The sequence below is a fragment of the Sinocyclocheilus grahami genome, unplaced genomic scaffold, assembly GCF_001515645.1.
Source record: "Sinocyclocheilus grahami isolate Dianchi unplaced genomic scaffold, SAMN03320097.WGS_v1.1 scaffold611.1, whole genome shotgun sequence".
Classification (NCBI taxonomy): domain Eukaryota; kingdom Metazoa; phylum Chordata; class Actinopteri; order Cypriniformes; family Cyprinidae; genus Sinocyclocheilus; species Sinocyclocheilus grahami.
Genome location: NW_015505790.1, coordinates 516,606 through 543,530, shown reverse-complemented (window position 1 = coordinate 543,530; position 26,925 = coordinate 516,606). Strand labels below are relative to the sequence as shown.

The window sequence follows — 26,925 nt, the reverse complement described above, 5'->3', positions numbered from 1 at the left end:
CTAATTTACATTTAGATTAACTTTGCCATCATCTAATACCTGTGTAATGCAACAAAAAAATTAGCAATAAAACTTGGGCATCGTTTGTGCTCGTTTTTTGTCTTTAGCCCGATTTTGACAGTAATTGTTTCTCATGAGGGAGTAAGCGATTTTCAACATTTACAAGGGGTTACTCAGAATCCAGAATGCCAGTGTTTTCTCCCACCATCCTCATAAAAATCCCCCACATAATTACCTACTGTTTTTTGACAAACACCAAAGTCATGTGGTAATTTCATTACCATCCTAATACACATCTCTGAGAAGAAATCGATTCAAAATTCAGTGTGTACATTTTTTTTGATCACTGCCAAACACTGTCTGGTAACCGTTGTGATTTTCATGCATATTCATTACTGAAAAAAATTAAATAGGCTACTAAAATGCTGGAATGTATTTACAAGAACAATATTTCTAGTAGGAGCTGTTAAGAACAAAAAGAAGAAAGAGAAGAAAAGCATGTAAACATTATTTTTAAACATTTATTTTACTGCGAACAAATCATTCTTTTAAAACTTTTTTTTGTTGTTGTTTTTTATTTTTACACTGAACCATCTGAAACAGTTTTTGGCTCAATCAAAGCTCACTTTCAGACGTGCCTGACAGTCACTCTCCACTCAAAATGAATCAAAATACCAGCATATTTGATCCTATGATGATAGTTTTTGGCAACAGATTCAGTGCTCCAGTTACTCCTGAAGTACATTGAACCAAGGAAACAATTCCAACTCAGAACGAAGACAGATGAGATGGTGATATGCGCATGCTTGAAGCGAGCCCTTGAATGAAGGGGAAAATTTAAGTTTTGATGGTTTCTCATTGTTTGTGTAAAATGGAGAGCTTATGAAGTCTAGTTTAAAGAAACAGATTTCCAAATTTAATATTGTAAATAATGTTCAGTTTCTTTCACAGACCGATTGTTTTGCTTTACCTCAATATATCGTCAGAAGCAACAGGTACAGTATCAGTTTTGTCTTTCCTGTACAGTATATGCTAGGGCTGTGCAAATAATCGAATTCGATTATCATGCGCATCTCGTCAGTAAAGCCGGTTCTGTGATTAGTAGTAAATCTCCATCACATGCTTTCAAATGGAGCGGCATTTACATTTACTACACAGAGCCGTAGTTCACTGACAAGCTACGCAATATCATGTTCATTATCACAGATGATACATCGGCAATAATGAACGCAGTAACAAAAAGAAGAAAGAGAAGAAAAGCATGTAAACATTATTATACCAGCAATAGGTATGCAATACAAATTAAAATACATTTTTTTTTAAATATGTATTATATACTGTAGGCCTATACAATTACATACATAAAAATACAAACCAAGCAGCTTTATGTACTTACGTAAATAAGAGGTTACATTAACTTATTACTGATAATCTCCACATTTTTAATGACAACCAACATTTTGAGAGATAAAATGCAAGACAGAAAACCATTTCAACTATAGCGTGTCTATTTTCCAACAGGAGATTTAAATAATCAAAAAATAAATAGGCTATTATTAAATATGAATTTATTCTCATTATTTCAAGCATATGACAATCATGCGACTGGCCACGTGAGCAGCACATTCTCGGGTTCATATGATCACAAAACTGAATCCATGAGTTTTATCACTGAGGTGCCATGTACATTTTTACAAACATTCACATGAGAAACAATTACTGTCCGTTTTTCTCTGTCTTTCTGTCTTCTGGCCTCAAAGCTTTTCTGTGTGTTTGGCCATATAGGCACTGATTCTATCATTTTTCTCCACTGGTAAAGAATGATAATAAGGGTGTTATTTCGTGTAATTTTCTAGGGTGCAACAAACCCACTTTCATTTAAGCACTAGGCATACTCATTTATCCTAAGTGCTTTACATTGCATTAAAGATATACAGAATCAAACCCATGACCTTGGTGTTGCCATCACCATGCTATACTGTTTGAGGTACAGGAAAGACACTTACACACTTGCGAATGTAACCTGATCGATGCTTTGGTCTTTTCTTAGAGCTCTAGACACGTTCACTTAAGGAAGGAGAACTTCTCTTCTAGTCAGGAGGGCGACCAGAGGCCCTGAAACAAAAAGAAGAAAGAGAAGAAAAGCATGTAAACATTATTTTTAAACATTTATTTTACTGCGAACAAATCATTCTTTTAAAACTTTTTTTTGTTGTTGTTTTTTATTTTTACACTGAACCATCTGAAACAGTTTTTGGCTCAATCAAAGCTCACTTTCAGACGTGCCTGACAGTCACTCTCCACTCAAAATGAATCAAAATACCAGCATATTTGATCCTATGATGATAGTTTTTGGCAACAGATTCAGTGCTCCAGTTACTCCTGAAGTACATTGAACCAAGGAAACAATTCCAACTCAGAACGAAGACAGATGAGATGGTGATATGCGCATGCTTGAAGCGAGCCCTTGAATGAAGGGGAAAATTTAAGTTTTGATGGTTTCTCATTGTTTGTGTAAAATGGAGAGCTTATGAAGTCTAGTTTAAAGAAACAGATTTCCAAATTTAATATTGTAAATAATGTTCAGTTTCTTTCACAGACCGATTGTTTTGCTTTACCTCAATATATCGTCAGAAGCAACAGGTACAGTATCAGTTTTGTCTTTCCTGTACAGTATATGCTAGGGCTGTGCAAATAATCGAATTCGATTATCATGCGCATCTCGTCAGTAAAGCCGGTTCTGTGATTAGTAGTAAATCTCCATCACATGCTTTCAAATGGAGCGGCATTTACATTTACTACACAGAGCCGTAGTTCACTGACAAGCTACGCAATATCATGTTCATTATCACAGATGATACATCGGCAATAATGAACGCAGTAACAAAAAGAAGAAAGAGAAGAAAAGCATGTAAACATTATTATACCAGCAATAGGTATGCAATACAAATTAAAATACATTTTTTTTAAATGTATTATATACTGTAGGCCTATACAATTACATACATAAAAATACAAACCAAGCAGCTTTATGTACTTACGTAAATAAGAGGTTACATTAACTTATTACTGATAATCTCCACATTTTTAATGACAACCAACATTTTGAGAGATAAAATGCAAGACAGAAAACCATTTCAACTATAGCGTGTCTATTTTCCAACAGGAGATTTAAATAATCAAAAAATAAATAGGATATTATTAAATATGAATTTATTCTCATTATTTCAAGCATATGACAATCATGCGACTGGCCACGTGAGCAGCACATTCTCGGGTTCATATGATCACAAAACTGAATCCATGAGTTTTATCACTGAGGTGCCATGTACATTTTTACAAACATTCACATGAGAAACAATTACTGTCCGTTTTTCTCTGTCTTTCTGTCTTCTGGCCTCAAAGCTTTTCTGTGTGTTTGGCCATATAGGCACTGATTCTATCATTTTTCTCCACTGGTAAAGAATGATAATAAGGGTGTTATTTCGTGTAATTTTCTAGGGTGCAACAAACCCACTTTCATTTAAGCACTAGGCATACTCATTTATCCTAAGTGCTTTACATTGCATTAAAGATATACAGAATCAAACCCATGACCTTGGTGTTGCCATCACCATGCTATACTGTTTGAGGTACAGGAAAGACACTTACACACTTGCGAATGTAACCTGATCGATGCTTTGGTCTTTTCTTAGAGCTCTAGACACGTTCACTTAAGGAAGGAGAACTTCTCTTCTAGTCAGGAGGGCGACCAGAGGCCCTGACCTCCCCACGGAAGGAGTTCAAATAACGCATGGCTGGAAACAGCACCATAAGGCTAAGTAGCACAGCAGCGTTCTCTCCTCTCTTCGACATACACAGCTTGTTACCAGGCCACAATTCGAATTGTGATGTTTTTAAAAGACAGCTGAATGAGGGCACGCAATTGAGTCTATAACATCCTTGGATGAATTGAACGCAGTTACTCTTAGACCCTTGTATTTCAGATGTGCATGAGACCAAACCCCATGAAGAGGATTCTATGCTAAAAATACAGCTGTGCCCATACAACAGGCAAGAAACACACTGCTTTAAAAAAATTGTTGTTAATTTCCTCACCCTCAGGCCATCCAAGATGTAGGTGACTTTTTTCTTCAGTAGAACAGGAAAGAAGATTTTTAGCTGTGAGTCAAAGGCTACTGTCACTTTAGAGTCAAAAAAAGCATATACTGTACAGGAACGACAAAATTAATACTGTACTTGTTGCTTCTGACAATATATTGAGGTAAAGCAACAAACTGAACATTATTTACAACATTAAACTTGGAAATCTGATTCTTTAAACTAGACTTCATTAGCACATCAGGATCCTGCCCTGACAGTCTTGTCTGTCCTGTGTTTAATGTGTCTTTGTTTATTTTGTGACTGAGCACATGGCTGTGTCTTTGTTTGTGTTGGCCATGTGCTCCTCTTGTCCTGCCTTCTCGTTTTCAATCACCACGCCCCCTTGTTTAGTCCTTGTTTGCCCAATTGTGTTCACCTGATCCTCGTGTGCTGCTCCCTTTATATCATGCTCATTTCCCTCTGGTCTTTGCTGGGCCGTTTTGTGTGTGTATTCTCTTTGCTAGTGTCTTTAGTCTTGGTAGAACTTGCTATTCAGTATATTGCATCCAGTCTAGTTTCCCCTCTTGTTAATTAATTTGTTCCTGTGTTTAGTCAATAGTCTAGTTACAGTCTTTGTGGTTTGGTTCTGTATTTAAATTTGAATTTTTATTTTTTTCCCCCAGCAAGGTTGCGGTCTTGTTTTTTTATTTTGTTTGTAGTTCTAGTCTTTTATTCTTAGCTTTTTCCCTTTTGTTCTTTTTGTTTTCATAAGTCTGTTAATTATGTCTAGCATTTACTGCTTTTTGCCTTCCAGTTTATTTTTTTTCTTGTTTATCCTCCCTAGTCATTGTTTTGCAAGTTCTTTCTATTGATCGGTATTTATCTTCTGTCTCCCCTGTTGCCTTGTCTTTGTGTGTCTGTGGAGTTGGTTCCTGCCCTGCTTCCTGAGTCCTCCCGGGTTGCTGAGTCTTCTGACCTGTCAGGCAGTTGTGCTTCAAGTGTTACTATCTCCTAGGCCTAGCCTGTGGTTCCTTGAGGAGCTACCTAGTCTCATTTTGCCTCTGAGTCAGGAGCTTCCCCATCCCTGACCTGCCTGTTCTCCTGTTGTGTGCTCTGGCTTATTGTGTGGACTGTCTTCCTGCCTCATCCTCTTGTGTTCCCATTTTGTTCATAAACTGTTTCCCCGGTCTATTCTGCATTTGGGTCCTCCCTTGACAAACCGTGACAGATTACAGGTAATGTTGTAACTGTTCAGTTTCTTGCACAGACCAATTGTTTCACTTCATAAGACCTCAATATATTGTCAGGAGCCACGGGTATTAATTTTGTCTTGCCTGTTTATGCTATTTTGACTCAATGACAGTAGCCATTGACTTGCTTTTTATAAATCACAAAGGACCACCGTTTATTAAAGAAAAAATGTCACCTACTTCTTGGACAGCCTGAGGTTGAGCAAATTAACAGCAAATTTATATTTTTGGGTGAACTTTCCCTTTAAGACCTTTAGAGAGGTTTGTCTTCATAAATGGATCAAAAGTAATTTACAGAACGTTCACATACAGCTGAACATTGTCAAGCTTTACAAGTAGTATGCAAACATTCACAATAGGATTGATAATGGCAATAATTTAAGGTCCACTGGCCAAATAGAGAAAACCTTTCCTCATCTTATCAGTTACACGCTGTGATTATCTAAGCAACAGGAGCGAGAGCGTAATCATCTCTACTTAAGGCATGTTTCCCACCTGGGACAATGGAATGCCATCCCATCACCATGGCCACCAGTACTACCATACAAGCACTTGACTTTTTAGAAGCGACTGAATTGAGAGGAGATCTCAAAAGGTTATGACCGCATAAAGGGCTCGACTTCCCAAAGCTCCCCACTGTTTGAATGTGATTATAAAATTACTTAAACACAAAAAAAAGTTGGCTGTGAATTGAAAGTGCTGTCAGTCATTCACATGGGCTGGTGGTGGTTTGTAAAAAGGTTTGTGTGATCTGGTTGAGAAGATGCTGTTCAGCAATAATGGGCAGGCCCACCTACAAAGAATGTCTGACTTCAGACTTTCTGGCATGCTTTAGTACACTGTACATTTCTAAAAAAGTGCTATGATGCATTTTAATTTCTTTTAGCAAAAGGCAATATAAAACCACTTTTCAAAACATGATAAAGGAATTTATCTGCTCCAAATTAGGGATGCACAATATTATCGGACTGATATCGGAATTGGCCGATAATGGCTTTAAATGTAAATATCGGCATTGGCCCGATATGAAAAATTATGCCGATATGTCTTGCCGATAAAAGGAATACGTTAACTCACATGTGCTCAGGGTGTGCTAGCGATTTGATCAAGTCAGCAGTGTGGATCATTCTTGACGCAAAGTTTTGCCTGAATGGTGATTAGATTCACTATTTTGGATCGCTGCATTTAATCTGTGAAAGCACGTACAGAATGACGCGTTCAGTGTGTAATAGAGTAAACCGTAATAGCACGTGCAGTGACAGCCTCCCCCAGGTCCTAACGCCCGTTCAGTAATGAGTTTTAATCTGTAGGGGGCACTGTTGGCCTACTTCTATTTTTTTTAAACAAATTATAAACTAAAATATTTTCAGAATTTTTACAACTCGACCATCTACAAATGTTAAATCTTAAAATAAAATGTTAGGGTTAACATTGTATCTTTCTGGGGAAAAAATGCAGCGATTGATAGTTTATTTATAGTTATTTTCAAAGCTTCAAAGTACTGTCAAAAAAACCTTCATTATTGTTTATTTAATTCTAACAAATAAGTTGTTCAAAACTAAGCAAAATTTTAAATATTTTGCTCATAATTTCTGCACAGGAAAGACTTGGTGCTGTTTCCAAACAAAAGGAAATATATCGGTATCGGCCAAAATGAGTTGAAAAATATCAGCATATCGGATATCGGCAAAAATCCAATATTGTGCATCCCTACTCCAAATAAACACTTTTCTATCTCTACTACTCATTCAAAAGCAACAAAAAAGCACATGTGCCATTAAATTCATTTCAGGACAGGTAGTATTCTTGTGATAGAAGACAAAATTATGTTACTAGTTTTTAAAGAACTGAACAACAAGTCAGCAACTTAAGTCAGCTATACAACAGTTACAACAGCAATGCAATATTCTACCAGTATCATAATATATATTGTATAGTATATTGCTCTAATCAACAAAGTGGGGATAATTTAGACCTGAAAACATTGAAAAATCTAATAGAAAATCAAAGTTTTGGTATTGTGAACATTTTAATTATCACATATAATGAAAAAATAAAACTTCCAAGGAATTTAAAAAATATTTTAACAACTCAACTTTCTCTCAAATTGTCATACTGATAATATAATAAATATATTTATAAAAATATGCATATAAGTAAAATTATAAATATATTGTTTTTATATTGCAAATCAGTGTTGATTTAGTATCACTCAGATACTATTATAGTTTTTGTTAATATTTTGAATTCGATTTTATTTTTATATTATCTGCTTTAATGTTAATTTTAATGTTTTAGTAATTTTGTTGTGTTTGTCATTTTTATAACTTTTTGTTGTTTTTAAATGTCTATATTATTAATTTTTTTCGAATTTTTATTTCGGTTTGAGATATTTTAGTACATCAAGTCAATGAGTAGCCTTGTCAACTAGCTGAAATTAAATCAGTTAAGTTTAATGTTTTTAATACTTTATTTTATTTCATTTAACATTTATGTTAAGTAACACATTTTTATGCTTTTTGTTTTAGTTGACTATAATAACCCTGATGCAAACCACCTAATACTTAGGAAGGGGGGGGCTTAGGTGTGTATGTAAGTGATTACCAATGTAAAAAAAAAACACTTTATATCAAAAAAAGGTTGCTGACCCCTGAACTAAGGCCTTCATTACAATGTTGAATGTTAATTAAATTGATCAATCATCAGTCAACAATGGTTCAGTGGTTCCTTGTCTGATTTCAAACAAATGAAACATTATTAAATGATTTACAACACAAGGCTGTGGAAAACCGTAAGCCTAAGGCAAACACAGGAAATGGGACAAGGCTAGAATAAACTGATGCACACAAGACTTCAATAATCCAGTGGTACGTACCAATAGGCTGGTAATCCAAGGAGATGTCTGAAGGCGCTTTCAATACTGCAGACCTTCGGTACACCACATGCACTCTTCCCCTGTCCTCGTGTTCCTGTGTTCCTCGCTCCAGAGGCTCAATGAAGTACTCATCGGAATCAGTTCGAATCATACCAGCCTCGGGAAGAACAAAAATAAGAATAAATGTTGACAGAAATAAAAAGAAATGTAAGTCTCTCTAACCAAAGACTTATCTAGAGAATAAATCTATAAATAACTACGACAGATAGACAGATTTGACAGTACAAATTATACTTTGTATGTACATTATGAAAAATGTTCATAAATGTAGGTGACAATAAATCTCACCACTGAATGCAAGGCCCCTGCCAAAACACATCATATGGTTTTGTTGGAAGGGCAGATGCTCTATTTATCAGCCAACCCTCATCCCCTCATTTACTATCATCTTTAATCTAACATATGGTAACAGTCACAACATATTATGAACAGGCACAGAACACATGGCTCACATCCAAACATTCCTTATACTCAAAGTTAAGCAACACATCATACATTTTTGGCCTCATGAAAACTCTATTGAATTGTGCTGATAAAAGACAGTCCAGTGTGTGCCTTCACAACCAAATATTTTCCGGAAGCCCCGATAACAAATGAAAACACCAGAGAGAGTTAAATGTTTGATGCATTTGTCAGTGAATAATCAGGGGTTTGAATCTCCTCTCTGCTCTCTGCTCTCTGCTCTCAGCCTCCTATTAGTTTCAAAATCAAAGGCATCTTTAATTCAAAAATGCTTTCAGGATACAAAACGCACCAACACACACAGTTGTAAACAAAATTTGTTTTTCCTGCATAACTCAAACTAATTCCCCTGACTTATTTCCTTAACGAGTATAAAAAACTTGTATTATATAATTATTTATCACACAAAATTATTCAGAAATCAACAAAGTGGGAATAATTTAGACCTGAAAAGTCTAAAATTAAAGTTTTAGTATTGTTAAAAATTTCATTATCATATATAATGAAAAAGAAAACTTCAAGGATTTAAAAATATATATTTTACCAATTCAGCTTTTCTCTCAAATTGCCATACTGATAATATAATAAATATCTAATGAACAAAAAAATAGAATAGCAGTATTTTCACCATTGGACCCCACTGTATATTACTACATTCTTTGTGTTTTATTTACTATACAAAATCATTCAGAATCCATCTGTCAATTTAGTATACTCATAATATAAAAATAAAACAAACAAGCAAATAAAAATGAAATTAGGCAATAAACTGCAAAGCAGAAGCATTTTCACCCTGCGTGTTTCAACTTATGTACAACATGTGTGTCACTACAAATCATACTGACATCACATCAGACCATCTTGACTTGCAATATGTGATCATACATGTACATGTGCTCACTTCTGTAGTGTGAGTTCATATGCTCAACTGTGTATTTGTCTCTGTGCACGCGAGTGTTCGAATGTACAGTAATTCAAGTGTGTGTGTGCATGGACCGACCTCCTTGCTCTTTTGAAACAGCCTCTCAGTTTTACCTCCAGCCCCAGAGCTGGCCTCCTGGACACAGAACAACCTCTCAGAGGCCATGCTTTGGAATGTGCTGAGAGACTAGCGCTCTCTCTCTCAGTCCGCTCTCCCCTAGTCATAACCTGGCCACCCCTTCTCAGCGCCATCCTGTGCACTCAAGAACACAGGGTTTACCTTTCTCCATGCCTGCAGCCTTTATCCATTTCCGATTAACTCAATGCTTCAGTAGTCAGTTTTTGCTTATAGGACTTTTTAAAATGCAACTAAGGTATTAGCAGATTCCTAAAGCTGCACAAATGCACCATGAGAATCGCTCCACCACAATAACATTGGATCATTATGTATTATTATAAAAACTCATACCCAGTCTTGTTCAAACTGCCCGAGGCATATAAATATGCCGTGCACTGCATATGCACGAGGACAGAATCAGTATGCGCCAAGCATACGTGTTCCAACCCCATGATTCTTCCCTGCAGACACACAGGTCACTGCACCGACCACCTGAGCCAAGCTGTTTGACTGTTTGAGAGGGAGTATCTTTGCATTTTAATCACTTAAATTAGAAGTGAATTAATGCCATTTATTGCAGGAATAATTCCCTGATGACAGTGGATTGTAACAGAGCGTAGCTCCCAACTGCTGTTTAACCGTGTAAGATACTGCTGCCTTTGGGTGCATGCCAATATAGGCAAATACTCTAATATAACCCTAAACTATGTTCTAATTGGTCTGTTGTACACTAACCTTAATTGACAATCAATCAGTAAAGCTAAAGGTCACATAAAAATTATGAATCAATAATGAAAGCTGGATCAATGGAATCTAGTAATCACTGGCACCACAGCTGTCAGAGCCTGTCATCAAGAGCCTGTCTGACATGTATACATGGCCATTATTATGAAAAACAAATCATTATTGCTGTTCTTCAATGATTGCAAGTTGCTTAGGGAAAACAATAAGAATTAATGCTGAGATAGTGCACTTTGTTTCCAAAACTTTTGGAGGTCAATGCATGTGAAACGTTTTTAAAAAAGGATAAAAGAAAGAAATACTGCATAATATATGAGAGCTCAGGAGGATTTAATTAAAACCCTTCAGCTATTATTTTCCATGCACCTGCTGAAAACACCAGCAAAGTTGGTCATGTTATGTTATGTTAGATGTTGGTATCCACACCAGACCTCTAAACTAATTTAACTAGCAAGACTTCCTTGGCCAACCAGCATCATTATGGTGGCTATGGTGATCCACCAATTATACAAACACCAAACCAGTCCTAACCAGGAAATGCATGCTTGTCTAAGGTGGTATTTTCAGCACCAAAATGCTGAGACATTATTGCTTATACTTCAGATATTATCAGTGGCGGCTCGTCGGGGGAGGCAGGGGAGGTACAGCTTCCCCAAAATTTTGAGGTGAAAATGGGAGGAGGCCGATTAAATGTTAATCAAATTCACAATTAATTTCAGTTAATGTCTTAGGATGTGTATTTTTTGTTTGTAATTTCACAGCTGTAATACCATAACATGTTACTGAAGTTGGAAAGCGCTGCTTTTCTATCACGAATGTGCCGAATCTGCTGATGTTTTACAACCGCTAAGTGATAGAGAAGGGTAGGGGGAGGCCGGGGGAGAGCTGAGCTCTCGTGCCTCCGTTGGTAAAAAAAATTAGCCAATCAGCATTGAGTGTTCACTTTCAGCGCTGAGGAGTGTTGAGAAAAGAAACCTAGTAGGGGAGGCTAGCCTCCCTTCTGATATCAACCAATCATCTTAGAGACGTAAATTACGTGATATTAGTTTGAATGTCTCCCGCTGCGCTGATAATGTACCAAGTACTTATGATGAGTAGCGATATTGAATAGGCTATTTGATCGCCAACAGATTTACCAAGCTATCATTCAAAAAGAAACGTTATATATACAAATTAAAAATAAAGGGAGAACATGCCTAAGCTGGATATAGGCTACAGCAGTCAGCTTAATTAAATGGCACAACAGGCAGCTCTCTTTTAACACAGACTTTTAAGAAGGGATGGATGTTTGCTTCAAGTGATAGGCCAGGTAAGTGAAATTATATTATCTTGATGTGTGTCGTTTTCTTTACGTTTTCTGACTAAAAGCAACCAAAAAGCCATTTTAAAGTGGTTAAGCAAATAATAATAATAATAATCGGCAGGGATCCCCAGACCAATACAATTAGTGTGCCTCCTCTATTTTATAACCCACGAGCCACCACTGGATATTATTTCCAAAAATTAACCTTTATCAATTGTTAGTGTGAGGCATCACATACATCAAGTACAAATGAATTGTTTGGAAAATACTTCGGGAAAAGAGGAAGATGAAATAAGGAGAAAAAAATAAAGAGTGTGATTTAGCCTAAGAACATCAAAGATGTTAAAAGAAAATTAAAAAAAGGACAAAACTTTCAAGACTTTTAAAGTTTGGTATTGTACATAATGTCCTCCCAAATTAGGGTACAGTAAGGAAACAGTGGTCCAGTAGACTAAGACAGAATCTAAAGTTCTCAAGCTAAAATAATTGTGACATATTTGTATCCTTATAAATGTATTTTATGTTTTATAAATTATTTTTTTTCTTAGGCTCTTTGTATCCAAGGAAACCAATTTAGAGAACGTAGAAACAGAAATTTCATTAACATTAACATTGAAATGTTCTTCCAAGAAACCATTTTACTGGACTGCACAGAAAACAAACAGCCCTCCATAATAAGAGGTCAGAAAACATCGCAGCTTATCACGTTCAATGAACTACTGCCATTCCCAATAACCCACTCATTAGGGTGGGTTATTGGGTTAAACATTTACTCATCAGCCCTCATTAAAAACATTAAACGCATCTCTGAGGTGACAGTACCAACGAGAAACATGGAGGACAGGGTGGTCAACACTATTACTGCTCCATTAGCAACACCAACCAATGAGCAGCTGGCTATGTGGAGTGGACAATCGCAGGTGGATGAACAGAGCCTCTTGCCTTTACCTAAACTGCAGCCCTCGAAATGGATCAAGAGTCCTGTGTTCCATCAGTTTAATATCCCCAGCATCAGCGGCCGCCAAGCAGACACCAGCTATGGGCCAAGACAAACATATGGGATTCAGCTGAAGGGGTCCAGTTTTCTAAGACGGCACTCCAGTCTAAACTTCTTAAGGAGCCGGTCTGAACGTGCTTTATTTAAAAAAAAGTACTGCCACTTTCAAAAAAGCGTGGATTCAGCCGACACACTGCTACCTTTCACCCGCCATGTTGTTTTAAGGTGTGTTTGGTTTAGAAATGTGTGTAAACCTTCGTCATCATTACCTGCCATTTTCATCCCTCCTTTAAAAGGAACTTTTAAAAAGTTACACCAGTTCATTTCTTTCACTGGGAGAAAAAAAGAAAAGAAAAAAAATTCAAAAATCATCTAAACCAGAGAGGTTTCGTATTTTCTCTGTATTTTAAGGAAGAACATTCAAAATAAATGTGAAAAGTTAAGCAAAAATATTTCACAAGTACTCAGGAAAATAACATAATCATTTTTACACCATATATTTTGTTACTTTAAAAAAAATGCTGTCTAAAACATACTGGTCATCACATATTATGATGGTACTGAAGAACTTGCTAGAAATTTTAATGACTAATAGATGTTTATCCTTAAAAAAATGCCTTACCAAACAGAAACAAAACTGATTTGCTTCTCATTCACAATACATATTGTAAAGCCTCCTTTAAAAGGAACTTTTAAAAAGTTACACCAGTTCATTTCTTTCACTGGGAGAAAAAAAGAAAAGAAAAAAAATTCAAAAATCATCTAAACCAGAGAGGTTTCGTATTTTCTCTGTATTTTAAGGAAGAACATTCAAAATAAATGTGAAAAGTTAAGCAAAAATATTTCACAAGTACTCAGGAAAATAACATAATAATCATTTTTACACCATATATTTTGTTACTTTAAAAAAAATGCTGTCTAAAACATACTGGTCATCACATATTATGATGGTACTGAAGAACTTGCTAGAAATTTTAATGACTAATAGATGTTTATCCTTAAAAAATGCCTTACCAAACAGAAACAAAACTGATTTGCTTCTCATTCACAATACATATTGTAAAGGAGCTTTACAAAGAAAAGTGTCTAACATATTCCAGTAAGCAAATGAATGTGGCAGAGAAAACCATCTAAAATACTGTTACAGGTGCTCAAACTATGACGGAAGGGCAGGAAAAAAACAGACACTATGTCAGTTTACTGTTTTTACTTCAATTTCTTTAATAACGAGCAAGCTGTAGGATATTTGGTCTGATTAAAGAGCATTTAGCTCAAAACATCATATCACACATCATAATAATCTATGTGTCCACTCAAAATGTGCGATCTGTCACTCTGAGGGTGTGTCTGTAAAATGTGCAGTAGCGAGAGTGATAATTGCTTTCAACACACAGTCAATAATGTCTTCATATATATGCGCCATTACAGTAGGGAAAATGCAAACCACACTTTTGAAAGCATGGAGTGTACACAAGGTATCAATTTATTGCACTTGTATTATCCCAGCCACATTCTAATCACGATGAAAGTGTGAAAACTTCATTTAAAAATCTGCTCTACATTCAGTCCCACAACACCCTGCATGAACCTGCTGCTTCCATACAAAATAAATTGAAAATGGATACTTGAAACTACTTGAGCAACAGTATGAAAATTTTTGCATGATTTTTAAAAATTTCTGTATGCAGCAAGCACAAAGGAACTCTGAAAAAAGAAGGCATGGTATGTGACGTCATTTTAAATCTAATTTGCAAAGACAACATACAAATCAAATCAGAATCATTCATTTCTTTTTGTGTCGCTCTGAAAAAGCACCCAAAGCAAACATTTACCCATTACTCTGAGTGGTGGCAAGACCTGCATGGCTAACTCTAAATAAAACTCAAGCTGCTGGTGAACAGGCCCCAGTGTCCACAGCAATGACAACAGAAAATGTGGCTTTAAACTGGTCATAATTAAAAATGTATAAATATATTAATACATCAATAAAAGCAGCCAAACATACGGCTGGACTTGCTAGTCTCTGGCCTCTCCTAAAGCAGACCTAAAGAAATAAGTTGCCTCTGCATATCCTCCAACACCTCCCCTCCTCAACCTCAAACCATATACCAAAACAGCTCAGGGGTCAAGCCTCTGCAACAGGCAAGTCCTCGGCTGAATCAACAAAGTACATCAATAACTATTAGTGAATACAACTCTTGTGTACGGGTGCACTTCTCAGGGGGAAGGAACTAGCTCGGTTTCTTTCTCAATCAAAGGCAACCTTTTTTTCTGGATATGCTAAATCCCCAACATGCCCTCTTCTGTATAACTGAAGCATATACAGCCGTTCTTCACAAATGCTTAGCAAATCATACTGGAGATGGACTAAAGGCCTTTCTTTTTAAGAGAGGACGAGCGTCTTATTAAATGTAAAGTAGGGATTTGAGTCTAATCCAAAATATCAAAGCATCTGTTTTCTCCAACTGTCGCTTTAGATAATGCTTTGCATAATGGAAGTCTTGCCAGTAAAAACAGAATGTTATGAAATATTTTGGGACTGCTGCCAGCTAATTTGCACTTTTTTGGTGCATTTCAAGTGCATTTAGAAAGACAGAGGTTCGTAGAAGGGGGAATTTAGTTTTAGCATGGCTAAAATCCTTTAGCTGTAAAAACACAAGCAAAACTGAGGTAACAGTTAAAATCAGGACAGCCTGTTATGATCCAAATTTTACCTGATTTCAAGCTGAGATGCTGAAGCTGAAGTCACTGAGTTCAGCCAATATTTGGTGAAGAATGTTTGTGTTCCCAGATGGATGGTTTCTGAGTTTAAACTGGTGTTGGACTGAATAAAAGCCTCACCTGAGTCTGCAAAGTTTGAACATAAGGAGCGAAACTCAATGCTGCTCCTTCCAAAGAAAAGCAACTACTTCTGATAGCTCTGTTGGTTCAGAAAACTTGCTTTACTCTCTTTCATTCAGAACACTTTCTCACTCTTAATATAGCAGTCCAACGAGAACTTAAAGACATTCACCCTACAACGAAAATCCAGACATAATACATTCAGCCGCATATGATTTCAAGCCTTTATAACTTTCTATTTTCTGTTTAGCAGAAAAGGGGGGGAAAAGCCCTTTCAGATCCTATTTCATAGAACAGGGGTTAATGATTTCAAGCTTCAAAAAGGTCACAAACGCCGGATAAAAGTACAATCAAATGGTCCATATTTATAAAATAACAAAGTCATTATTCACTTAAAACCTTGACACCCAAACTAGTTCTCAAGAGGTTTCATGGCAAAGGTAGCGATTTTGAATTCATGAATGAAACTTTCTTTTGAGTCGAATGATTCATTCTTAAATCTAATTCATCCAGCTCTCAAGTTCAACTCACTGACTGTCTTAAATGTTTAACAGCTCTCTTGAGTGGAAGGTTATCAGTGAATGGCATAAAAGTTGGTCTCTTTGTCACACAAAGCTTGTATGGCTTCAGAAGACTCACAAGTCATGTAGTCCACTTTTATTGTAGTTTTTTTTAAGCTTAAAAGCTTCAGTCCAAATTATTTTCATTGCCATGGAACAGGGGACCGGCACAGTCTTCAGAATCTATTCTGCAACAAGGAAGAAATAAAGTCAAAGAGGTTTGGAAAAACATGATGGAAATGAGAGAAGATTCTTTAACTTGTAACTGGAAAATGTATTTAACTGGTAACGCATTGTATCAGCAAGGATATCTGTTGTGTTATTTGTGTAAATGGGATATAAAATTCCATGTAAGTGCATCTACAGAATCTTCCACCATTCTTGACCCACTTTTGCTGCAGCCATGTGAGGACAGAACATTTAGTAGTAAAGTTAAAAAGGCATGTTGCTTTGGTTAAAAAACATTCCATTCTTCAATTGCGTATTAAATTCACATGCGCAATAAATCTTTTTTGTTACTTTCCAGTTTGTCTCTAGACACTGGCAGTTACAGATGATGAGAGTCTGGAGCGTTAAGAACAAGGCACATTGAGTAAAGAGTGGGACACACACTGGTATGCCAGAGATGTCAGAGAGCAGAGATGTGTTTACTCTTAAAACAGAGTACACCCACTTGTGACAGTTCAGGTCTCATACATGTTTTGGTCACTGGCATTTCTGTTTGATGTAGGTTGTGCAGCCACCATGTCTTAACTTAATAAAAAATTACTATGACAGCACAGTTCTCCTCTCTGAACTCCACTGTACAGCCTAGTTAGGCTGCGATAACAGCAGTGTTTCCTGCACCCTCCACCATAACTGAATTTACCAAAGATTTACCACAAAATAATGGCAAGAAAACACTTCACATGGGCTACACACAAACGATAAAAAATATACAGTGCAGTCCAGTTCACGAACAAATAAGTTATTTTAATAAATTGCTCAAGACTTACTTTAAATGAGTCTGATGAATCATTCACTGAATGAACTCACTGAATCCATCAAAGCGGTTACTGAATCAACATATGACTAGACTATAACGTCTAGTGAGAGTCTCACAGGCTGCATGTAAAAATAAACATACAGAGTGAGCAGTGTAATCCAATTCACAAACAAATGACTCTTATGAGCAATCCTTAGCCTAAAAGAATAGTTCAAAAACGCACAAACCAGTTACCTGTTTGAATCAGTTTGACAAATTCTTCACTGAATGAACATACATACATACATCTGCCGTTCAAAAGTTTGAGGTTGGAGAAAGAAGTCTCTTATGCATTTAATTGATCAAATACAGTAAAAACATTTTTATTATATAATATTATTACAATTTAAAATAACTGTTTTCTATTTTAATGTATCTTAAATTTTCAGCAGCCATTATTTCAGTGTTTCTTATTGTTATCAATGTTGAAAATGGCTGATGCTTAATGTTTTTGTTGTTGAAACCATGATTTTTTTTCTTCAGTATTCTTTGATGATTAGTTGAAAGGAAAATCATTTATTTGAAATAGACATGTTTGTAACTGTGTAAACATTTTCACTCTCTTTTGATCAATTTCATTCGGCATCATTGCCGAATAAAAGTATTAATTTCTTTCTAAATGTATATATTTATATAACTGATTGGCTTACAGTTATTTTTATGCTACTTTATATTGCAGATAGGTGTTTCTTTTCATATTATTTGAATCTATTGTAGTAATTATAAACACACAAGTTTGTATCTTACTGAAATAAATTAACTTTTCCAGGACATTCTAATTTATTGAGATGCACCTGTAGTTCACTGGCCTTTTTTATTCTTCTAGTTATTTACCTATAACAGCTAATGAATCAGAAGCCTTGCCCATTCACAGAAAATTGCTTACTTCAAATTATTGGTGTCATATACACTTATGTTTGTTAGTTGCTGCTTGGTAGAGCAATATAAATCACCATTAGGACTTCTTAGTGCCTAAGAGGTATGCCGCTATCTAGGTTTTGAAGCAGAGCTAACACTAGAACTCAAGGAGGAATTCAAGGCATGATGGGAAAAAAAGAAGTTCAAAGTCATCATAGCTGTGAAATGGATCTGAGAAAGACTGTGAACATGTCAGATTGTTAGTGGCAGAGTGGGCAGAAGAACACAGACTCCTCTGACCATTAATGTAATTATTCTCCTGACAAAGGTTCTTTGGGGATGAAGTTCTGGCTCAGGGCCAGTCTCGCGTGTGAAGCTCAGCCAGGAGTTCAGTAATGCAGCCAGCTCTGATCATCAATGAGTGAGGAGCCTCATTCAGCGCCCTGGCCACAGAGTACAGCAGTACGCATTATAGAGGCCAAGCTATGAGTGACACAGAGCCGTAGATTAGCAGAGGATAATTCCCATTGCCTAGTGAACACTCTGACTGCTGACCCTGTTTCAGTCCCTATTGGAAAGGGATCAGGCAATGGTTTGGCTCTTTGATATTTCTACCAAAGTATTTGTGCTGACATTCCAAAACCTTGTTGAACTGTTAAGCAGAAACAGAACCATTCACTTTTCTCCACTTTCAGAGGAATGTTCACAGGCCTGAAACATGCCTGTGTCATATAAGTGAGCCTCCCACTCCTCCTTCTCCTTCTCCTCCTCCCCCAGCTAAAATCATCCCTCCATCCCCCACAACCTCTCAAAGAGGAAATATCTGCTTCACGGCCTACACGTGAAGACTTTAAGATCCACCATGGCTGTAATTAAGACCAGTGAAACATAACTTGGTGTCGACTCAGAGTGCCACTTTACATCAAAGACTGTCCACGTAAGCATTTGATCCATTACTCAAGGAAGTGGTGGAGTTTAGATGGAAAAAGTAAATCTAAAGCCTCAGTGGGTCTTGTAAAATTAAAACAGTCAAGATTCAAAGGTCACACATCAACACTGATGTCATTCTAAGACAATTTAAACATTCAGAGCTGAAGGAAAATGTATAAAGAAGTCACTTCAAATGGAATAGTTCAGCTTGTCTCAGAGCAGATTAACTCATAGATTCTAATAAGTACTGAATCTGAAAACATGTCTTTCTATTGAACTGCAAGCAAAAACATACAGTATTCAAGGTAAACCAATTCATGAACACATTCATGAGCAAAAGTCTTTCGATGAGTGGGCCTCATGGGATGATGATAACTCTTATGAGTTGTTCTTGTAATGAATTGTTAAAAAAAAACCTTACAAACACATGAGCCACCACTTGAATCAGTACGATGAACTCGCTAAATGAAGCAGCTGAATCAACTGAATCTGATTCCCTAGTGAGAAAACATTCATTCTCTGAATGAATTCGTCAAAGCAGATACTGAACTAACATTATGAATTAAGTTCATTCAATTGTCTTTTGCAGTAATATCCAATCAAATTATGAATTTCTATTCAATGATTTTACTGCATCCTAAAATGAATAATAATAATAAAACAACCATGCAAACTGTCAGATAAATAGCTTCCTTTACATGGCTTTCTGACTGAGTACAAACTAGATTTTTTATTGTTAATGGTATTTTTCCCCTATGTAGTTCATTTGTAGAAAAGCTGACACATTCCACTTTCCAAGGAGAAAGAGAGAGTGTGGTGTCCAAGTTTAGGCTCAGATAAATAAAGCCCTGTGCTAAATGCCATCGCTTGATTCCAAAGAAACGCCTTTTTCCACTGAGAGCCTCATCAATGCAGACGTCACTCCTTTGCCCATGCTTGTCTATATAAAGTCTTTGGAAGTCTATGCAAAATTGTTTTCCCAATTTTACCTCTGTATTTATTGTTGAAGAGTAAAGCTCTCCTCTGATGTGATGTTCTCTGATGTTGGACAGGCCCTGGGGAGAGCAGCTTCATCCTATTTGTCAGCTTTCTGGGGTGACCCACAGTACACTCTACTCTACTATCACTCTGGACACTCGCCTCAAGCTTGCATAGTCTTTTGTGAGGAAATAGAAAGGCCAAAAGATACACAGTACAATACACAATTTCCCTGAATGAGCTGATCTGAAGACTGGCAGGTGAGTGAATTAGTACTACCCTCAGCACAGCATGTGCTAAAAGGGGAATGAATAACTTTTCATTTAGCTATAAGCAAGATTTTCAATGAATAACTTACATTTCGGACAATTACTCACACAAAGCTATTGGACAGCTTTTAGAGGGCTTGGAATATAATAAATGGCTCATCTGGGCAGATTTTTTTATCTTTTTGGAGGCTGACAGCCACTAGTCCTAGTCTACTTTGGTTGTATGGAAAAAAGCCACTAATAATTTAATAACAATGTTCAATGTAATCTTCTGCAAAACTAAATAATAGTTATTGTACATTGTAATGTTTATGATGCCTAAATTCAAATAGTCCATATAAAACCAATTATTTTAATTGTTATTTTTATTTAGAAAACATTTTTAAGAAACATTTTTTTAAACTATTAAAGTGCCCCTATTATGCCATTTTTAAGGTTGCTAATATTGTTTTACGAGTCTCCTAAAACAGGTTTACATGCATGCAAGGTCAAAAAGCACATTCGTTTTCTCAAAAAATAGATTTAATTTGACCTCATTTCTAAATGATTCGTAAACGACTCGTGCAAAGCAGTTCAAATAATCAGTCTCTCTAAACTCCTACTTTCTGAGAGCCCTCACTGCTGTGATTGGTTAGATGGCGCAGTCCTTTGTGATTGGTCCAGAGCCGTAGAGAGATTGGCTCTGGATTGGTCTACCGCGTACAGCGCATGTCGGAAACTAAACGCCCATTGCCATGATGGAATGACAGCCCTGGAGACTTGTCAATACATAGAAAAGATGGTATCGATTGTACCTTACCAATTCGAGTTGGACTCTGATGATAAAACGGTGGCTGATCGACAAGAGACTGATTCGCAAGTACGACTGGAGCAGGATGTTTCTCAGTGGTAAGTGTCAAGTGTTAACAAGTTTGTGGTAATTATAAGATGTGATAAAACAAATGTACTCTCACAGCGTCTTCTCGACATGATGTTAACCACATGGAAATGTTACTGTTTGTGGGCAGGCAAGTTGGCGACGTAGAACGTGGGATAACAGAATAAGATTCGAATTCCTGACAACTCATTTAGGCGATTGCGAGCCGACTCTTTTTTATATAGGCAATAACTTTATTTATCGTGCACTGTCGGCGTCACAATTTTTGCAGATAGTTTATGTTCACATACAGCTACATGACACACTGGTCTACCGCGTACAGCGCATGTCGGAAACTAAACGCCCATTGCCATGATGGAATGACAGCCCTGGAGACTTGTCAATACATAGAAAAGATGGTATCGATTGTACCTTACCAATTCGAGTTGGACTCTGATGATAAAACGGTGGCTGATCGACAAGAGACTGATTCGCAAGTACGACTGGAGCAGGATGTTTCTCAGTGGTAAGTGTCAAGTGTTAACAAGTTTGTGGTAATTATAAGATGTGATAAAACAAATGTACTCTCACAGCGTCTTCTCGACATGATGTTAACCACATGGAAATGTTACTGTTTGTGGGCAGGCAAGTTGGCGACGTAGAACGTGGGATAACAGAATAAGATTCGAATTCCTGACAACTCATTTAGGCGATTGCGAGCCGACTCTTTTTTATATAGGCAATAACTTTATTTATCGTGCACTGTCGGCGTCACAATTTTTGCAGATAGTTTATGTTCACATACAGCTACATGACACACTGCATAAAAGGTAATATTCGAAAAGGCATAATAGGGGCACTTTAAGAGAAAAAATGTATTTTTAGATTACTGGCTTATCTGTATTGCTAGGATTTTAATAATGCTGCATTGGTAGTTTGGAGAGACATGAGAGTTAGAAGAAGATTGAGTGAGGGGGTGATCTGTCCCTTTAAATAAAGAAAATGTCAAACATAAGCAAACTGCAATTTCCCTGAATGAATATGAATAACTTTTCAATGAATAACTTACATTTCGGACAATTACTCACACAAAGCTATTGGACAGCTTTTAGAGGGCTTGGAATATAATAAATGGCTCATCTGGACTGCTTTTTTTTATCTTTTTGGAGGCTGACAGCCACTAGTCCTAGTCTACTTTGGTTATATGGAAAAAAACCACTAATAATTGAATAACAATTGGCTAGAATTTTAATAATGCTGCATTGGTAGTTTGGAGAGACATGAGAGTTAGAAGATGATCGAGTGAGGGGGTGATCTGTCCCTTTAAATAAAGAAAATGTCAAACATAAGCAAACTGCAAATATTATGGGGGAAAGAATGATGGTCATAGAAGCAGGTTCCCTGCAGGTTTAGAAGAGTCTAGGCCTGACTCACCACTCAATGCCAGTGAGGATTTGCATAGAAGTTTAGAAACCAACTGCGCTGGCATTATGAAGTATGAAAATAGGCCAAAATAGTTTATAAGCCAATTATATTAACTACACAAACCTACCGCTTTGCAACATCAAGTTTCTGTCACATTTTGTAATTTAGTCCAGACCCTGCTTGTTAAGTTTATTTAAAAAAAATATAGGCCTACTTGGAAAGGAAACAACACTCACCAGCCCATCACAGTTGTTAATGGCGACAGAGGTTCCAGGCACATCCGTGATGTCCCCTATAAAAGTGCAGTCTGTTTTCAGCAACTCCCTTCTGAGTATTCTCTCTGAGTGGGTTCCATTCTTAGTCTCATTCCCAGCTATTTCTATCTCATCGTGCCATTCAACCATGGCTCCTGGAGCCACTAATCTTTGGTTGGGATGTAGTCGGAGGTGGAATTCCTTGCCAAAGACAGTGATGTTAAAGAACAGCCTGTCTACCGCTTGCGTTGACCCTTCCAAAACCTCCCGCTTCACACGCTGCTTGTGATTGGCCGAAAGAAGATGCGAGAGGTAGTGTCCCTCTGCGTCGGTACTGATGGGAGTAATGAGGCCATATTCTTTCAGACGGCTCTTCAACGAATCTGATAAAACATAAAGACACACGTAGAATTTCTCTTAATTATATTAAAATGAATTAGAAAACATTCACATCTCATGCCACTTATAAATGCATGCTGGATTTCAAGTCTTGACACAATTTAGATGGTTTGCATGAGGGAAAACATTTCAAATCGAAAAATGTGCCAGAGACAAAAGCTCTTCGCCTTGATATTTGTCATGGCAGTTTTGGCTAAGCAAGAAATAAAACTGTTTGCCTCCCATGACTGCCTGTTTTAGGGCTTATACAAAAACTAAATAATTCATTCAGTTTCTTCAAATACATGTTGAGGTCAGCCATCTAATATTGAGACATCCTAACATCTGTTCAACACTTCAGGAATTCCTTGTTTAATTGAATAAACTTACACTTTTTAAGCATTACATTTTAATCAATAATGTTTACAATAATACTGTCATTTCTCATTTGTCATTTACAGCTACTAAATTTAGTGAGTTGTCAATTTCAACCTGATTTACTGCATTGGTAATTAAATTAAAATCTGAATGTGGTTGTGACTTTGACACCATTTTCAAATGTACAGGATCAAGTAAGAGTTTTCACAGTGTACAATTAACTTCTTGAAATTCTCCCACTGTTCATTAAAAAGAGAGATAATAATTTCTTTAGTTAATTTATTATAAGTCTAACTGACTAAACAATGTATTATCCTGTGCAACTTGCGTGTCACTCCCAACTTTAATTAACAAACTATTAAAGGTGTTAAAGTCTGTTAAAGGTTCTTTAGAGATTGATTTGCATCATCTCTTAGGGTAAACGTAGGGCTTTTTCTGTACTGACTGTTAAACAGTTCTGATTAATTTTCTAATTAAAATATTTGTCATTAAACATTGAGAGGAGATGCAAGTGACAACAGTTAAACCCCACATGACTTGGCAGAGTGTGACTCTAGTTTGCACTTTGCAGCTGTCTACATAAATTATTAATGAAGCATCAAGTTATAAAATTACTTTTTCACCTTTAAAATAAGTTTAAGAAACAAAAAGAGCATACAAATAGCAGAAATGTTTGAGGGCCACAAGGCTGTATTCTTTACCTTCTTTATCTACACTTTCACCAGCCTGCAAGAAAAAAGAGAACAAAGAGACAATGCATGAAACATGCAGCCAAGACATTTACAAAACATCTGAAAAAGTACTATTGGTAGAAACCAAAAGGAATGTAAGAGTATCCAAATCTGGCATTCAACTTTCAATTTAATTTGTGGCAAGCCTTTTTAACACATATTTTTTGTTAATACTATTTGCTAAGATGTAACCCAACAGTGACAAGATGGTGACAAGTGGCAGAGGAACAAGCAACTCATCCATTGTTGTTGTGGTTCAGTTATCAAATATTCCAACAAGAATGTGCTCCAGCTGTGGTACTTATTTTACAGTTACTAGTATTAGGTGCCTGTACATTTGTGTTATTTCTAACCATCCAAATAGCTATCTATTTCATCTTTACTGATACTTATTAGAAACTAGTACCTTATTAGAGACATTAATATCCCATCTCAATTGTTGTGATTAACATTTCATATCCAGTTAACTAGTTACTAACTAATTACTAATCCGAATGGCTACTTTATAGTTTTTGTAAATGTAAACATTTTATTTGTAACAAATAAATACTAGTATACTGGAGTAGTAACTAAAATAGCAACTAAAAAGTAAGGATTAACAAATTGTCTGAAGAGTAATATATGGGGCAAATGTAACAGTTACTAGTTACAATTACTCAACAAGTACTACAATTACTCTACTTAATTACTCAACAAGTACTACAAGTACCTAATAAGAACTTGTTAAAGAAATACATGTGAAAACAGCTTGCCATATTTCACGTGTTTTCTGCCAAGCCAACTTTTCAGACACTTTAGCCTTTGGTTTGACAGGTGGGAACACTCTCCTAAAATGCGCACGTTTCTCTCTAGTATTTGGTTGTAAGTAGCCTAATATGCATAATACGAACAGACAGAACAAACTCAATATAGCCTACTGGTATAAATATTCTATTTGCCGACTTAAATTTTAGTCAAACTGATATGAATTCGAATCGTGTTCCAACGGGAGGGCGACTATCACACCTCACACATCTCCCGCGAGCTTTCACTTACACATCACTTTTAATACAACTTTACGTGCATAAACAGTAAATCATTAACACTTACCAGATGAGCTGAAGTCACACTTACTAGAACTCCTACCATTAGTAACCTAAGTGACAGGACAACCATCACGAGTCGGGTTTTCTCAACTGAAAGACGAGAAACAGAAACTATAATCCAAAGTTGGATGTTTCAATTCGCGCCTGTCTTCTCTAAAAGTGTCGCGCACTACTTATCCTCAAACAAGAGACTTTAAAGGCTGCTTAAATGTAAGCAAAGAGTCATTAATAGAATTTAAAGTTGTAGAACTTGGGTCAGTGCCTCAGTTTGGTAAACTTATAGGAAAGACATCCCTCTGAAGAGTTGAGGTGGATAAACTGAGTTGAGCTGGCTGGACAGAGCCTTGTCTGAGCTCTAACCTGGCCCTTCGCGCGGACTAATAAACTACAGACCAGCCCTGCAGTGACGTCATTTTTTACCCTTTCCCAGGAAAGCACATGGTGGGGGAAAAAAAGAAGAAAAGGAATATGCAAAGAAAACACATGGCGATGCTTTTCTCAAAGCAAGCTAGTGTGAAAACGGGAGTGAAGATAGTCAAAAGAGGTCTGAGATACTCCTACAGATTACTTGGCAGGTAATAATAGGATAAGGTCATACTATTGCATGGCATTAAACGTCTATAGATTTGATTTCAATACATGTTCATGAGGTTAAAATTTATTTGGTGTTCATTTTTATAGTCGTCCTGACTTTTCCAGTGACTTGACTGGCTTTTATTGAAACAGAGATAATAACAGCTCACAGTGCCTGAAAATTATGTGTACTGTTTTTTCCTCCCTCTCTGATGAGGAACAGAAGGGAGGAACAAAGCAAAGAAAAGGTTACAATCCTCTCCCGTCTCAATCAATGTATTGTTTAATGGCCTTCTACAAGGTCTTTATTTCAGCCAAATTGTCCAAGACACAAATACTGGGCAATGCAACTAATTTTTGCTGTGTTATCATTTCTTTATATGATATGAAATAAAAGATTATTAGTGTTTGGAGGAGAGTTTGGCACAGTTTCCAGTCCTGAGTGTAATAACACAACCTTTTTTTTTCAGTTTTTCTTGACCTCTTTGTGGTCTGATTGTGTATCACAAATGTATTTTTTAACACATATTTGCCAAATAACATTGGGCTACTACAGTAGATGTTTGTCAGGCATTTACTTGTATATAAGATTTACATATATCTTACCTTAGTTTATCCTCTTCCACACTATTCCAGGACTTCCTGATGTCTTCAAGGCCATGTGTCAGTTCAAATGCCTTACAGGTGAGTTTTAGGTAATCTGATCACCTTCACATCTGAACGCCTCATGTTTTCCCTCATCCCTATTTAGGCATGGCCTCCACTGTCTGGGTTCGCTCCCAGACTATATCACTCCATAATAGCCCACGTTCAGTATCGACTGTCTACAAAAAAGTAGTTTCCATATGGTGACATTTTTCATGTCTTATAAACACATACCAATTTTCTTATTTTAAGCTAGGAATATAGATGTGTATAACTGTAAAATTACTGTAAGATATGAAATTAACTAATTTATTTAAAAACAAAGTTATT

At 36.5% G+C, this 26,925-nt stretch overlaps 1 protein-coding gene across 2 annotated transcripts in view; it reads right to left on the bottom strand.

Moving 5' to 3' along the window:
- Window positions 1-25,742, bottom strand: part of adamts3 (ADAM metallopeptidase with thrombospondin type 1 motif, 3) — a 108,358-nt gene extending 82,616 nt beyond the window's left edge. For both annotated transcript variants that reach the window (XM_016241095.1, XM_016241096.1), the window contains exons 1-4: window positions 25,382-25,742; window positions 24,263-24,287; window positions 22,788-23,188; window positions 8,209-8,365 (exon numbers count right to left, since the gene is read on the bottom strand). In XM_016241095.1, coding sequence (XP_016096581.1) covers window positions 8,209-8,365; window positions 22,788-23,188; window positions 24,263-24,287; window positions 25,382-25,447 — 649 coding nt within the window. In that variant the 5' untranslated portion in view covers window positions 25,448-25,742. The remainder of the gene's footprint in view (window positions 1-8,208; window positions 8,366-22,787; window positions 23,189-24,262; window positions 24,288-25,381) is intronic.
- Between the last annotated feature and the right edge of the window lie 1,183 nt (window positions 25,743-26,925).